Genomic DNA, 16,687 nt, shown 5'->3' on the forward strand with positions numbered 1-16,687 from the left:
AGCCTATGGCCTTTCTAGAGAGATCTGAGTAACAGCTCCTTCACACTGGAGTGATGGCTTCACTATGGCTCATGCGTTCCACTTGACACTTACCACAGGCTTTGGGCAGGAGCTCACTACCTTCCTCCCAAGGGTTTTAAGTCCCTGAACATGATGGGAATTTGCAAGCTTTCTTGACCCTGCTTCAGCACTGAGCAGGTGGTTTTGTGAGGGTGGTTTGTTTGTTTGAATTTTTGTTTTCTTTCTTCTTCTGCTTTAGTACATGACAACTGGATCCCCATCTGCAGGTTTCCAGTTTTAGACCTGTGTGTCCTTCTGATCCCTGAACCCAACCCACTGCCCAGAGAAGAGCTGATTTGTCTCAGCGCCACAGCACCCTACATCTGACGCTTCAAACACTGGCAGCTCTACTGATGATGAAAATACCTGGGATACTTTGGGTAGCTATAAATTATGCAGGACCAGCAATTTTGAAGAAATGTTTTGTTGCCTAATTAGTTTCAACACTCTTGAAAGAATGGGAGATGAAAAGGGGGGGGGGGAAGGAGGGAGGGTGGGTAGCACACAGGCTACCCACGGTGCCCACGTGGAAATCGCCAATCTGTTCTGACCGCTGTTGGACACCACCTCCTCTGCTGTCCCAGTGTGACTTCACCTCTCAGGCCCTGCCCACTTGTACCTTCTCACCCTGGAATCCTCTCCATTTACACCTAGGCTAGCCTGCCACTTGCCCACCTTTAGGTCAGGGAATTGCTGTTCCCAACACCATCTGTGTCCACACTCAGCTCCCCACTGCCCCCTCCCCTCCCCCACCTGTGTCCACACTCAGTCCTCCTCCTCCCCTCCCCCACCTGTGTCCACACTCAGTCCTCCCCCTCCTCTCCCCCACCTGCGTCCACACTCAACCCTCACACTTCTACAACAGAGTTGGTGTTTGCTACTTTGTGGGGTCTTCCTTCTTCAACCTCTTTCCCACTCTTTCAACCCCTGCTCCTTAGGAGAAAAAACAGACAGAAGGGAAGGGGATAATCCTATCTTTAGACTACTTTCTGCCGATTAGGGGTGTTGAGTTCCTTGGGCAAGTTTGATCTTTGCCATCAGGATAGCTAACTACTTCTTGTTTCTTCTTTATGTATGGCTACTTAACAAACCAACGACCAACAACCAACCAACAACACAAACCCACCACTTATGGCCCTAGGATTTATATACCCTCTGAAATGTCCCCAGAATTCCAAATGTCATACAATATCAGAAACTATCTGCAGCTGGCAAAATCACACCTCTGCTAGAGCACAAGGCAACTCGTAGTCAGCTGCTGTGGGCAGTCTGAAGCAGCCCCATATCCCACACCTGGGATTAAAAGGAAAATATGTTCCTATTTCTGTGTTTTTTTTAAGAAACCAAAATTCTCACTACACTTCCAGACCAGTAGTCTTGCTTCTGAGCCCTACCCCAATCTCTGAGAGTGGATCATCAGCCTGTCACTCCAGGCCCTGAGCCTGTGGCTGAAAGACACACATGGGAGGCTGTTCTCAGAAGTCTGCAGGAATGAAGACAATGAATTGAGACAGCAAATGATTTCCAATGTCCTGCTTCCCCAATCCAATGCACCTTTGGCATTTCTAACTTTAAGCAGCAGCGTACCTAGAAAGCCTTTCTAAGGCAGCTGAGGGCCAGCTAATGGCATCTGGTGGCTAATGGCAGGAGCTGGTCAGAGTGCCTCACTGTGTGAGAGGCTGGGGTTAATCCTAGGCAGACTGTACACTGAGAGTAGTCTGGCCTCTAGCTCACAGGCCTTCTTGTCCTCTGGACAATCTTTGGAGCCTTCCCAAAACATTCATGCTCTTGGTTCCCGTGTCGCCCTCACGAGGAGCTCTGGCTGAGAAGGGAACTGCCGCTTCTCACCCTGCCCTCCCCACCTTTCCCCTTGAACTAGGGCCAGAGCTCTTGGGAATGAGATGTTTATCTGAGAAGAGGCTAGATAGAGGTCAGATGAAGAGAGGACTGCCCGCCCTCACCCAGGAAGAGCTCTTAGAGGAGCCTAGGACCATGTGCAGACTGAGTAATTACAGGCGAACTAGCCTGAGCCTCTTGCCCTGCTCACCTTCCACTAAAACACACATGCAGCATGGTGGTGAAATGTGCTTATTAATTTCACTCATTTGACACCACGCTCTCCTGCCCTGAGCTAGATGTTAGAAGAAAATGATAGGGATAGATTGTGCCCCTGTCAGGCTCCCAGAGACTTTCAGAGAGCCAAGCTATCAAAGGCCACTGCCGCCCACTGGCCAAGCAGTCTGCATGACCCCAAAGGTGCAGCCAGAACACTACAGATACCGACAGACAGAGAACAAACAGCAGGAAGCTGTGAGAACCAAGCCGGGGCTTGAGCCTCCAGGGCCCCTGGATGGTCGCGGCAGCTTCCAGGCAGGCCTGATGTACAGTGTGCCACCTCAGACCCAATTCATCAAAACACACTTCAGCATCTCTAATCAGGAGCGTTTTTATTAGCTTCCCCAAGAGTTTCATGGCACAAAGCCATACCTAATGATTCTATTTTATGGAAAGTTAGACATCCTGCCTGGGCTTTGAAGACTGAGGCGGGCCGAATGCAAACCTTGGTCAAAGAGGACCCTCCATCTCTTCACATGCATCTCCACAGTGGGGAAGCAGAGATTTTGTTTTCTTGATTTTTTTTTTTTAAATGGAGTCTTCTTTCTGCAGACTGACTGAAGAGGTTCTCAACGGGGGCCAATTTCACTCTGCCACCCTTCCCAGGGAACATCTGGAAACATCTTCGTTTCGGCTAAACAGAGGCCAGGGATGCTGCAGAGCACAGCTTATGATGCACATGATGGTCCCGTGACAAAGAATTATATGATCATTGGCCCTGACTTTGAGAAGCCCTGACTTAGAGCTCCTGCCCACAGAGTAAGCTAATCACTGTACAAGCTCCCTGTGGGCTATGGGGAAGAACAACACACTCAGGATACTTAAACTTCTGGGACAATACAAGACAACGCCCAGGGTTTTCCCTAAATCGTCTTCATGAAGCATCAAAACTAGAGGTGACTCTGGAAATCAGTGAATCTAATTAAAGGTGAAAAATGACCACCACAAATGTCAAAAGCCTATTATATCCAGAAAATCCTTCCCACACTCCACGGCTTCGGCAGGTCTCCTGACTCCCACCCTGAGCATCTCCTTCCCACACTCCATGGCCTCGGCAGGTCCCCTGACTCCCACCCCTGAGCATCTCCTTGGTCATGACTTTCCTCTTCTGCTAAGTCTAAGTTCTGAGAGGGAATATGCGGATTTTCCACACAGGGACTGAAGTAGACAGAGAACACAACAGACAAACTGGTATTGTGTCTTACCACATCATAGCCTGTCGGGGCTCGGTTCCGGGAAGCCACCACCCCGACTCCTGTGATGGGGTCCATTGGTGTCTCTGGCAAGGCTTCTGAAAGCTCTTTGACTTCAGGCATGGTGGCTTGATCCTGGTTTGGAAAAGGAAATGGAGAGCAAAAATTTCAAGCTCAGTGTTTAATGTGAGTGAGCAAGGTTTCAAGTAGACAGAGGATCTGGGCAGCCGTTCTCAGTGAGCAGTACATTCCTTACCTGGCCTTATCTGACCCTGAACTCAGACCAAGCTGTTAGTGTGGAATGCTGAGGGCTCGTATCAGGAGGTAATTTCCACTCAAACACAAGAGCACATTATCATATATTCCAGGCTGCCCTTGAACTCCTGTCTTCCTGCCTCTACTTCCCTCCCGAGAGCTCACATTACAGGCGTGTACACCTGGTTTTATGTGGTGCTAAGGGGTAGAACCCTTTACAAAGGCTAGACAAGCAGGCTACCCACTGAGCTACCTGCCCAGCCCACATTATTCTTAATTCTACTCCTAATTGCCTGATTTCTGACCAGGGACCAACACTGAATAAGCCACCCCTGATGAAGTCTATCCCTCACATGGTGCTTCTGTATGGAGCTGGGCTTCCAAACCACAGCTAGACAGAGAATTCAATGAGCTCCAAAACCAGAGACGGCATCTGGGCATAGGCACAGGAGGTGTGTGCGGCTCCAGACTCCACGCTTACAACACAGTGTCAGACAAGAAATTAAACCTTGGGGAGCCCCAGCTTTCTTTCAACTGTAAAATGAGGTCTTGAACCATGCCTGGGCTGTTGTGAAAACAGACTTAGAATATAAAAGAGGGGCCCAGAGAGGCACACAGTAGGCACTCAGAAAACAGCAGGTGGACTAGAAGGCTTAAGGGCACATGGGTTCTTAAGGGTACTCTAGCCGGAACCAGCTGGGAAGCACCATGCACTAGAGGCCTGGTCCATTTCTTTGTCTAATTTAACCCCAGGTCAAGTGGCACTTACTCAAAGCCAAGCACTAGCGGTGATCCTAACTCTCACTGGTCACTTGGATGAAAAGATGATGCGTGGAATTAATATTTTGCTACTCCCTGCCTCTGCCCAGGACCAGCAGAGGAGGCTGACCAAGTAGGGAGAGCAGTGGGCCTGGCCGCTTGAGTGGCTGTGCACCAGAATCCAAATAAAAACATCCACACCTGACATAGAGCACTTTTACTGGGCAAGCAGTGGGAAAGAACAGAATAAATCCCACCTCATTCTGCAGCAATTAAACCCTACTGGCTGCAAAGCTCTCTAAGCTAGCACAGCTTCTAAAGCAAACATCCTGCCAGAAGAGGCAGCGGGAGGCACATTCTTGCTCCTCCTCCTCTTATCAGAAAGCGCTGGCCACTCAGGATGTCTGTAGCCTACCTCACAGGAACCATCACACCATTACATGCAGGTCACCCGTTTAGTCAGCGGAACCCACTGGAAGCAGACTTGGTTCTGGTTAGGGCTTGGCAGCACCTGGCACCTTGCCCCTTAGCCAAGTTATAGAGTTATATTTTATTTGCTTCTACCAAAAATAAGTGTATAAAAGCCCAGGGCAGGAGGAGGAGACCAGGCTGCACCTCTCTATCCTTTCCTTGTTTGAATTTTCATTTTCTAGGCAGCTTTTATCCAGGGCAGCTCAGTGCTTAGTGCTCTTGCACCAAGTAGGTATTGAGTAAATATTTATCAGGTGACTCCACACATGTGACCCCAATATGGGTTTACGGTCAAATATCTGCACCTGCCCAATTCAGAGCAAATCTCTAAACAAAATGCCTCTGTCCCTGAAAAATTCTGTATTTGGGGGTCGAGGGGAACATAAAAATCACATGGCTGCAGTTTGCAAAAATATTGGTACCTGATGTCTGTTACCAAAGATGCTTTGCAATTAACAACTCATTAGCAGAATGTACGAATCCTGCCAGTGATAAATATCATGCTGTGAATTTAATAAAGAACAAGTGAAGCAAAATCCTACTGCCTTTACTATGAGAGAGAGAGGGGGGAGAGAGGGAATAAAGAGGAGAAAAAGAAATGAAGGAAAGGAGAGATGGAGACAGAAAAGAGCGAGACTGTGAGCACACACAAGGAATATCTCATTTGCTGGGAGACCCATGTTCCCCAATGACAATGCACTCCATGAGGCATAAAGACGACGATTCTCTTGCTTGCAGTCAATTGCAAGAGGGTGAGTATGCTTGCAAAGGGAAGTCACTGCTCCCATAATGCACCCCGGGAGGCATCCAGCAGCAGCTTCCAAGATGGCTGCAGGCAGCCTCCAGCTGAAGCAGACAAAGAGCTGGTCCTCAGAGCTCAGGAGCCCAGCTTGCCCAGCCCACTACAGGTCTGGCTCAGCCAACACAGTCATCTCCACGCTCGCCCCGCCTCTCTCCCTTGGTTGCCGGGTTGCTGTGCCCTGGGGATCAAGGCAGCCTTTGTGCCTCGGAGACAAATGGCTGTTCCAGAGCTGCAGCCCACTTGGCGGTGGGGCATGGCCGCCACCAGCCAAGGAGCCTCTTAATGAGAAACGCCCAAGATATCCATGGCAGAGGCCATCGCTCAAAGTGGCTTGCCCTGAATTACATATTTTGTGACTGCAAATTACTTTTAACAGCGTCTCTACAGTCACTTCAATTGACCTTCCTAACAAAAGGCCATTTATTAACTTGCACTCCATGTTTCCTCAGGCTGCCTGGAGTCTCCAGCCAGAAGGGAAGGCAAGGGAGCAGAACTGGACTCTGCAGCCCAGGGTCCTGGGCCAGGGCTCTGCGGGGAGGAAGAGGGGCCATGAATGTGAGCCCAACACAGGGACAGAAGGGAGCATGTGTAAAGACCGACACTGACCAGCCAGGCAGGACATGGCGAGGCATAAAACACAAAAGGCCTTCTTGCAACAACTCTTGGTTCCATCATAGTGGCTCTACTGCCACGTTTGTACAGAACTCTGCACACCCAGAGGATTTTCTCGGGTTCCTTATCAGCTGATACTTGCCTCAGAGTTGGAGGGTCCCCCAAACTAGCCTTATTTTACATAAGCATAAACTGAGGTTTGGTCCCAGACACCCAGCTGACTGACAGCAGGCAGAGGATCCCCCTCAGTCTAGTCTGTGCACTGTTCCTTCCACCGCACACAGTGACCAATGTCCTGCCCAAATGGGAAGGCAGGTTCAACACTAATTATATTTTAAAATGCCAGAGCACTTTTTTCCTCTGGCCATCGCTCAGTAAGTAAAGCAAAGGGAAGAAGTGTACAGAAAGATAAAAGTAACCTGGGATTAATTCCCTCACACCTCAGTTTCGAGATTCAACATTCCCCTCATAAATAATTTACAACAATAAAAATGAGCTAAGGCCATGTTTGTGTAGGACAGAGGTAAATTCAGGCCTAATGAGAGAGATGTGAGCTCGGCACAGGAGGGAATGGGTTGATCTATGTGAGGATCCACAGCACACAGGGGCTTCATTACCATGCTCAAGTAGCAGGGCCAACCGACCTAGAGGAAGGAAGCAGAGAGGCACCACTGTGCCATCCAGCTGTGGCCACAGGAAGTATCCACAAGGAAAGCCAGAGTGGGGTCCCTTTGTGTGACTGGGTGGCAGATACTGAGCCAATCTGAAACCAGTGGGTTCTCAACACAGGCCAGGCAAGGAAGGAAGGTGTTGGGCACTTGGGAGTCACATCTGCTATTGGCCATGGTAACAGTGACCTAGAGCTGTTCTGGAAGGTAACCTTCCAGATGTCAGTCCCCAACGACCTTTCCTGAGTGGGCATGTGGTCTCTGCCAGATCATTCCCAGGCTGAGGGCTGCAGAGCCCCCTGCTCCAGGCAGCTGGTCTTGTGTTTCTCTGAGCAATCCCTCCTCAAAACAAGAGAGCTAAGAAAGTGTGGGCATGCACTGCGAAAGATGCCTGCTGTGAGTTTGGTCTTCCAAGGGAGGGGTCTTTCCCCTCCACACCACACTACATGCATTGGCAATGGAGAACTGGCCAGGAGGAGGTCTGGTTCCCTACAGCGCAGCACCTCAACAACACTGTCATCCCAGGTTCACAGAGAAGTGAACTTCATAGTTTAACTATGAAGCCCCTTCACAGTGTGGCAGGCAGACAGCACACTGCTCCCTTGTAGCTGATCAAAGAATTACCACAACCATGCACTTAATCCCTAAAAGTCAGCAGTTCTGGGCCTAACTGACGATGCTCATTGTTTCAGAATCAAAGCTGCCTCGGGCCCCAGCCGGGAGAAAGCAAGCTACAGTAGCAGAGCTGAAGACTCGGGGGAACTTTGATATCATCACTGTTTAATTTCCACGGCCTTAGTGAGCCTGGGGTTTATCACGTTTTATCAACTCCAGTACTGAAATCAAAACCCAGCTAACAGCACGCAGTCTCTCCACAGAGGCCCCTTCCAGCAGTGGGGAGTGGGCCAGGGAGTTTCCAGTGCTTCCAGAGCAAGGACTGCAGGGGGGCGGGAGCTGCTGCCTTCAGAGAAGACCTGGCCTCCCTGCCACCCGGCCTCCCTGCAGAGAGCATGGACAAGGCTGGCTCAGAAGCAATGCCAACACCTGCCCACCAGGGCTAAAGGAGTGATCACATATCTTCTGAAAAGAGTAATTTCAAAGTACCAAAGGGGGAGGGGATTGCAGGTTAAACTGGCCGACTGTAATTGAAATGACAAAACCAGTGGATTAATTAAGGATGAAGTATATCCAGTTTGCTTGGGATTCAAGCTCAAGGGCACCACACATCACAAACTGCCCAGACCCTGCTGCTTGTGGGGCAGGAAAGGAAAGGGAGACATTCTCCCCGTCCAAGGGCCCCGGGGAGGCTGCTCCACAAGACAGAAGTCCCTGAACAGGGAGGACTCTGCACCTCTTTCCCAGTGGCTCCACGCTCAACTTGGGAACCTCCCAAGTACTAGTGCTGTTCTGCAGACAAGGAAGAGACAAAAGGCACAGCCATTATCTTCAGCACACCATACTGCACAGGACACAGGTGCAGACCTACCTCACCTGGAGGCTTCAAGCTGAGACCAGGTGTCATGAAGCACCCAGGAATGTGTGTGCAGCCAGCAATCAGGCTGCGAGAGAGAGAGAGAGAGAGAGAGAGAGAGAGAGAGAGAGAGAGAGAGAGAGAGAGAGAGAGAGAGAGCACAGCTGGAGGGCATCTGCTGAAGAACCTCAAGAGAGGGCCTGGTCCACCTGCACCTGGGTGTGTGCATAGCTAAGTTGGTGGTGACCCATCAGAAGTCAAATCCCTGGGGCATCTGCCATTTTTCCAATGGCAGGTGGTGGCAGGCCACTAACTATTGGGAGGGCTGTTCTGATACCCGAGAATCATAGCAAACATTTTTTTCTAAGCTCCCCTAGGTCACAGAGAATTTTCCAGCTGGGAAACCAACAATGGTAAGCACTTCCTTTTCCCCCAGTAAAGGTCTGGGTTTTTCCTAATGTCTGGTACACAAATGCACCAAATTCAATCAGACCATTCTCACTTATATTAATCATTTGAGGATCACACATACTTCCCATAAAGCACACAGGGCAGGCTCTCTCTAAAAACAAATGTAGAATGGAGTTTCCAGCACTAACCAGACAAAGCTGCCCGAAGGAACCCAACTCTGCACAAGCCCTAGAACACAGCCGGAAGTCCACCAGAACACAGATGAATCTCATTCTGCCTTACTTATGATTGCAGCAAATAAGGGTTGAGCCTGCCCATTCCCATTATGTCTAGCCTGGTCTACCACACTGGAAAACCTGACTGAAGGAAAATGGTCAGAAAACAAAATCATCCCAGGAGGTCACAAGAGCAAAGGTCCTTTTATGTTTAGTGCTCTCGTATAAGTAAGTCACACAGTGTCCTGATGGCCAGTGTCAGAGTATAAATGCTGTGTTACCTCGGTGCCAGGCTGATGAGCTCCCACAGCCCATGTCCTTTTTGGCTTTCCCATCTTGAGTGTTTCTCTGGTACATTCATCAATTCAATCAGCCCATCTGACAGCTGAACTGGAAGGGCCGTAAGGGCCTTCCAGTTCTCGCCTCAAACTCATGGGTGTATCTGGTACTCTGCTGGCTGGCTTTCTCTGCATATCCCACTGGCACCGCCGACTTGGCTCACCTCAACACAACCTCACACATTTTCTCCCTCACAGGACCCTGCATCTGTGGAGAGCCAGGATGAGAGGGATGCTCTCTTGCATTTGGGACACAGGAGTGTCTTCTGGGAAGCTACTAAAACTGACAGCTCTGAGCCCTATACTAGAAACAGACTCCTGGGGGCTGCCAGAGACTGGAGCAAGGAGCCTAAGAAACTGTGTTCTCCCAGGGTCCCTGATGATGCTAAAACAGTTGGTCACTACCTGCAATTCAAGAACCTGAAGATTGGTCCTCATTATATGTTTGATAAGCAAATGGTGAAAGAATGAAATGAAATGAACTTGAAGGAGACCTTCCCTTGAGAAGAACCTCAGAATGAGTTCCCTATCCTCTGCCTCCCGACCATAGGTCAGCCAAGAGTACCAGCTTCTCTCCCACAGACATCTACCCCCACTGTTCAACATGCCAGGCACTTCTTGAATTTTCCCAAGCCTTCTCCAACTGCCCATGCAGACAAATGTCATCACCCATAGCGCTAATAGCACAGGCCTTAGCATATACATATGCACGTGGACACAAGCGTGAACAAGATGAGTGCACACGAAGTCTTGCTATTCGGGCTGCATGGTTTCCTCACATTGTCCAAAGCATGCTACGTGCACCACGCTGACAGTCGGTGCTCAATACATCGTCCACATGTGGATGAAGAGTGAATGAATGAAGTGCTTTCCCTCTCAAATACTGCCCAAATTTCAGTGGATTAAGTAAGGCGGCTGCAGCATGCTTCAGGAGCAACAGTGATGGCAAGCCTACCTGGCCCCTTCTCATGGGACCCGCAGCAGGGGCACTGATGTCCTAGAAGGACAAAGTGAACTCCAGAAGTACCCATGTGTGGAGAGCAGGAGGCTCTGCAGTCTTTGGCAAAGTCTGGATCTCAATGCAGTGGTGGTGTGTGTGGGCCCGGAAGTGTCCCAGCTGGCTGCAAGAATGTCCCGAGGAGCTTGTGCCTCTACAAACAGCAGTCCTTCCCTGGTTCTGGGTCTGAGCTGAGAGTGAATAATCCAATGCAGACTGGGAGAAGCTCCACAGTGCTCAGTAGCAGCCAAAAGGTGTGACCCAGGCTACAGAGAAAACCCCCAAGGCAGGGGGCTGCAAATGACGAGACACCTTCAGAGGGAAGAACTGGCCTCCCTAGAGACAGAGCTTGTGGATGGGATGAGTCTTGCTGACCTTGACAAAGGCACAGTGGTATGATCAAGCATGGACTTCTGGGGTCACAGCAAGCAACAGACGGGCTATTTAACAAGGTTATGAAATGCCAAAACAAACAAATAAATCCAACTAAACTCCATTTTTTAAAAAATGGCACTGCTGCCTATCACACGGACTACGCAAGTGTGCTTAGGGTAAGAAGGGAAGCCAGTGGACCTCAATGTTATGTTTCTCCCACCTACATGGTCTCCATCAAGCTCCTCAGGCCTCCTAGGTTACTAGCTAGTGCAGGGACAGCCAGCAGAGCATAGGATGGAGGAGGCACAGCTTTAGAGTCAGACCAGAATGCCAGTTGAAGCTCAGACACTCAAAGCTGTGTGGCTCTACACAAATCAATCAACCCAGGCCTGCACTTTCACCAACAGGAGCAAGAGTAATTGGTATATTTTCTCTATGGAATTACAAGGTGCATAAAACATCTAGAACTGCATCAGAGAACACACTCTATAGAATAAAAAGGCAACTTAAAGAATGAAGTTATTTGCCACCCATATCTGCTTACAATATGTGATGAGGAGTTATATCCAAAGCTATGAAGAGCTACAGCTAAACAAGACTCAACTTACTCATTTTTAGTGGCCAAATTACTTGAACAAACATTTCTCCGAGGCTGAGAGATGTTTGAACCACATGCAGCACAGAAAATGTTCAACTAGGAAGTCCCTGGGAAATATCAGTTAAAACCCAAACCACAGTGAAGTGTCTTACACCCATCCTGCTGGATACCTTCAAGAAGAAAAGTACTCAGAGGGTACCAGACATTGGGAGGATACAGAGAAATCAGAAGCTTTGATGTCATTGGTGGGAATGGACATGGCAGCCATCTTTTTGTGGGGGGAAAGTATGCTAATTCCCCTGAGGACTAAAAATAACGTTTCCATATGATCCATTTCTAACTACATATCCCCAAAGAACTGAATAAAGAATTGCCAGAACAGCCTCATTCAATAGCCAAAATATGATGAATGGGTAAGTGAAATGCAGTCAATATGATGAATGGGTAAGTGAAATGCAGTCAATACGTCCAACCACGAATCCTTCAGCCTTCAAAAGGAAGGCAATCTGACCCATACTATAACACAATGAACTGTGAGGATAGCATGCTAAGTAAAATAAGCCAGTCAGAAAAGGCTACACATCCTAGGATTCCAGCTCCATAAGGCTCCCAGCATGGTCACACCCAGGGAGACAAAATTGAATGGAGGTTGCCAGGGACCCTAAGAAAGGGACTTGTTTAATAATTTCAACTTTGCAAGCCAAAAAAGGTCTCGAGATTAGGGCTGGAAAGATGAAAACACAAGAGGACTCGAGTTTAGTCCCCAGAGCCCATGTCAAAATGCCAGCTAGAGGTGAGTGCTGTCGCTGGAGAGATGGCTGGGCTGTAAAAGGCACCGATGCTCCTCCAAAGGAGCTGGGTTCAGATCCAAGCACCCACATGGTGACTCACAGCCATCTGCAACCCCAGTTCCTGGTGGGTTTCATCCTCTGGGGATGTACACAACACACAGACATATTCGCAAACAAAACATTCATACACATGAAATACAATAAAGTTACATATTTATATAAATAAATATGCAAATAAAAACCAAGAAATGGCAACACACACTGTAGTCCCAGTACTGAGGAGACAGAGACAGGAGACTTTCTGGGCCACACTGGCCATCCTAGCCTAATAATTATGGATCCAGACCAACGAGAAAACCTACCACAAAAATCTGAGGTGGATGGTTCTGAGGAACAGCACCTAAGGTTGACCTCTGGCTTCCAGACACATGCAGATGTGCACAAACCCACACTGAGAGAAAAAGCTCCACAGATTAGCTGCAAAACAGTGTGACTAAGCTGTCACTGATCTGTTAAGACTGACTAAGTTGGTAATGTTTAGGTTATCCACATGTAATACTTTTCTAAAAACATCTAGAACTGTGGGTCTCAAACTTCAGCAGGCATAAGAACACCCCAAATGTGCTTACCAAGTCACAGGTTCCAGAGTCCCTTTCCTAGAGATTCTGCCTCAGTGAAGTCTGGGGATGGAGTCAGTCCTGGGATCTGCATTTCATAAACTCCTCAGGCTTATTGGGCCCATTAAGAACTCATGTTATAGAACTGAAGAAATGGCTCAGTGGTTAAGACTGCTCTTATAGAGGACCCAAGTTTGATTCCCAGCACCTGCGTTGGGTGGCTCACAACCACCTGTAACTTCAACTCCAGGGGCTCAAACACCCTCTTCTGGCCTCAAAGAGTACCTGCAGTCATGTGCAGAAGCGTGCGCGAGCGTGTACACACACACACACACACACACACACACACACACACACACACTCACACTCTTAAAAATAAATCTTAAAACAAATTTATGTATGGGCCAAGAAAATGGCTCAGTAATAAAGACTTGCCACCAAGCCTGATGGCCTGAGTTTGATCCCTGGGACCTACATGGTAGAGGGAGAAAACCAACTCCTACAAGTTGTCCTCTGACCTCCCAACACATGTGACCCTCACCTCACTATCACACACAAAAGTGATTTTTAAAAAAGAATTATGTATTTCTCTACTTAAATGACTATACAGGTGTTCTTTTGATCATTTTGTCCTGATCAGTATCTAGTTGTTTTTTTTTTTTTTAAATTTTAAAAAGAGTGGATGTAGCATGTACACACATATCTGTATCTATATATAAAAAGAACACAGGAATGCATTAGTAAAAACCCCAGCTAGAAAGCCAACTAGAGGGCCCTCCTTCCTCAAGGAAGCTGAGCCACTGAGCTCCTGTGTGTGGCCCTGGGATCTGGGCCCATGGGGCTCTCATATTTCTGCCAGGACAAGCTTAGCATCTTGCCAGGAGTGTGTCAACTAAACCAAACACATGCCCATAGGATGTCCCCAATAAGGGAGTAATGTCATACACACCCTGCTGGGGGGGTCTGCCGTCTCAGCAGCTGGAGCAGGAGCCTGGCTCAAGCCTCTGCTCTGTAGACAACACTGAGAAACCACAATTCCCTGGGCCCGCAGAGGAAGCAGAGGCCAGAGAGAGACCCAGGAACAGCAGAAGAGACCAGAGAGGAAGCCGTTTACTACAGGCACCCTACACCCCATATCCCCAACTGGCAAAGAAGGCTCTGCTCACCATCCACAGCCAGTAACCAGCATCCTCAGCTCAACCACATCCAACTATGCAGTCATTTGTCATCTTCCCTGTGCCAACTGTACTCCACACTTCTCCATACTCAACCCCAGCACCATCATTATGTGGCTATGTGGTGAGCCTGTTGGACTTGAAGCACGGCACACTTCTAACCAGCCGTGGCGTATAGACCCAAGCCACTGGCTTCTGATCCTCGGGAAGCAGATCTGCCATGAAACAGGCAGAAATTCAATGTTGGGATTCTCCCCTACTCCTCAAGCCCCGAGAGGCTTCTGGCCACTGTTTTCTCATGGCTATGTGGTCTTGTAACACATACAGACTCAAGATATTCCTGAATTATTTTCCTGATGGGGCCTGACCCCAGCAACAAATCATGTAAGCATTAGGCCTGCTGAGTGCTGGATCCCACTTCATTTCCATGAGGCCCTCCACCTCTGGGAAGATCAGGGGCCTTCCTGATTGATGATCCTTATGGCATAGGCATTATTTGTAAGTCACTTTTACAATTAAGAAAATGGGGATTCAAGAAAGGGATAATGCTTTACTAGGTTCACCTGAGTTCTAAAGCGTGCGATAGAACTAAGTCCTCAAAATCAAAGTCAAGCCACGTTCACTATAGCATGGCTTTCTATTTGCAAAGAGGCACTCAAAAAAACAAATTAAGTGAGCAAACTTCATTACCAAATGCCTAACAGTAACACTGACCCCGCTGCGGGCTTTGGCTCAGTGGTAGAGCTCACCCATGTGCACAAGTTTGATGCTAAGCCCTAGAATTATTTACTGATAAATTCACCACACTAAGGCAGACACTACGTTAAGGTCTCCTGCAACACTTCGTTTATATCCCACCATGACCCTATGATAGATATCTTCAGTCTACATGCCAAGAAATGGCAACTCAGAAAACTTCGTTCATTTCACCAACGGCACATTGCGAGTAGAAAAGCCAGACGAGGGCCAGAGTCTCCTTCTTAAACTCCTTGCACTTAACCTTGGTGAAATAGTCTAGGTTGGTCTAGGTCCGCCAATATAAGCACAGCAAAGGTCTTTAGCCTATATCGGGGACACAAAAAGGAATGGGCAAAGTAAACAAGAAAGGGTGATTTTATAGTCAATGAACCAGCTGTCACTAATCAGTCCACCTCCGTGGGACTTGGTGCCAGGGTCCCTGTAGAAGCCACAATTCTCAGAGAGATCCCGTTAAATATGAGTGTGGCACAAATTCTCAAAGCACCTCCAAATGATTTCCCAGCTGGCAAGAAAGATGCCACCATCTCTGGTAACTAACCTTTTGCCTGCTCAGAGTTTTTCAGTTAGTATAGGTTTCTACAGGCCTTATCTTCTAACTTTTCCAAGGCAGCTGATAAGATTCGCCAGCCCTGTTAAAGGGAGATAGGATCCAGCCAGCTGTCGTGAAACATAGATTACCCCAACACGGCATCACCAGAGACAAAGGCTCTGAAAGAGGAGCCTTGCCTGCTGTCTGCCAATGTGGCTGAAATCCAGGCGCTCTGGGTCTCCCGTGGGGGCAGGGAATAGGGGTAATGGCCATTTGCCTTGGGCCTGCCTTGTCTTGCTGAACAGGTCGTTGGGGTGAGGGGACAGAAGAGAGGGGCTGATAATTTAGGGACAGCTGTGTGCTAAAGACAAAGGAAACAAAGATGCTCCTTGGTCTACCTTATTCACTGTGTCTGTCTCTGAGGATGTGGTCCCTGGTGCTGTGCTAAGCAGCCCCTTGGGCCTCACTTGCCCTGGCTGGAGTCTTTGCAAGGGGAAGCTCATCAACATGCCCACCACGCTTCCTGGATGGCTGGTCACCTTGCAGACAGGTGCCCTTACAGTTAGGGTGCCCCCAGGTAATGATGTCTGAGGGTCAGGTGCGCGCTCATCTGCACCCACGTGACAGCTGAGAGCCAGACCCCAGGCCAGGCGAGTCAAGGGAACTGTCCCCAGCTTGTGCCCCGGTGGAGATCGTCACCCCTCACCTGGCTCCACCCTTGGAGCGCTGCTGCCACTCGAGTCCCCAGCTCGCTCTAGCCGCAAGGCCGAGCCGGAGCCCCGAGAGCCCGTGGCACCGCGCCGGGCGGAGGCCGCCCTCCCGGGGCCTGTCCCCACGCGGGGCCGGGTGAGCCGCCCGCAGGCCTGGGCCCGGCCGGCTCCTCCCGTGCCCGCCCGCCCCTGCCTGTCTTCCCGCGCGGGCCTCACTTAACTGTTCCCCGCTGGGGCGGCGGCGGCTGCGGCGGCGGCGGGTCCCGGCTCCGTCTCACGCAGAAGCAGCTTCTCATCGCCCGGGCGGCGCGGGAGGAGCCGGGCCCGGGGCCCAGGCGGCTGCAGCCGGCGCCGCAGCTCGAGCGCAGCCTCCCCGGGAGCGGCGGCGGCGAGGGGCGGGGCGCGGCCTGGCGGCGGCGGCGGCGGCGACGGCAGCAACAGCAGCGGCTCGGGCCGGGGCCGGGGCGGGAGGGGCGCGCAGCCTGCGGCGGAGCCGGGGAGCGCACCGCCCTGTGGCCCCCGGCGCCCTCGGTCCCCGCCCCCAGTCGGCCTCCGCTCGGCTCCGCTAGGCCTCGCCGTCCCCCTCGTCCACCGCTCAGCTCGGCAGTAGGTCCCTGCAAGACGCTCCGACACCCAGGCCTTCGGGCCCTTTGCAGAGACGCCTTCCCACCTGTCCCTTGTAGGTTTGACTGCACCCCGGGGCGATCCCCTCTGCTCTGCCCACTACGCGGCTGACCTAATGCGGTAAAGCCGGGCCTCAGACTGA

The 16,687-nt window shown here is 50.1% G+C and overlaps 1 protein-coding gene across 7 annotated transcripts in view; it reads right to left on the reverse strand.

Moving 5' to 3' along the window:
- Mvb12b (multivesicular body subunit 12B) overlaps positions 1–16,322 on the reverse strand; it is a 154,370-nt gene extending 138,048 nt beyond the window's left edge. For 2 of the 7 annotated variants that reach the window (XR_004606152.2, XM_076928545.1), the window contains exons 1-2: positions 16,143–16,321; positions 3,381–3,503 (exon numbers count right to left, since the gene is read on the reverse strand). Coding sequence is in view for 6 of the 7 variants with exons in the window: in XM_076928545.1 (XP_076784660.1) it covers positions 3,381–3,503; positions 16,143–16,217 (198 nt within the window). In the remaining variant the exon portion in view is untranslated. Of the gene's footprint in view, positions 1–3,380; positions 3,504–15,917; positions 16,081–16,142 lie in introns of those variants that run through there. The other 5 variants (XM_076928542.1, XM_034494871.2, XM_076928543.1 and 2 more) reach the window with 5 other exon arrangements.
- Between the last annotated feature and the right edge of the window lie 365 nt (positions 16,323–16,687).

Source organism: Arvicanthis niloticus, chromosome 2 (genome assembly GCF_011762505.2).
Source record: "Arvicanthis niloticus isolate mArvNil1 chromosome 2, mArvNil1.pat.X, whole genome shotgun sequence".
NCBI lineage: Eukaryota > Metazoa > Chordata > Mammalia > Rodentia > Muridae > Arvicanthis > Arvicanthis niloticus.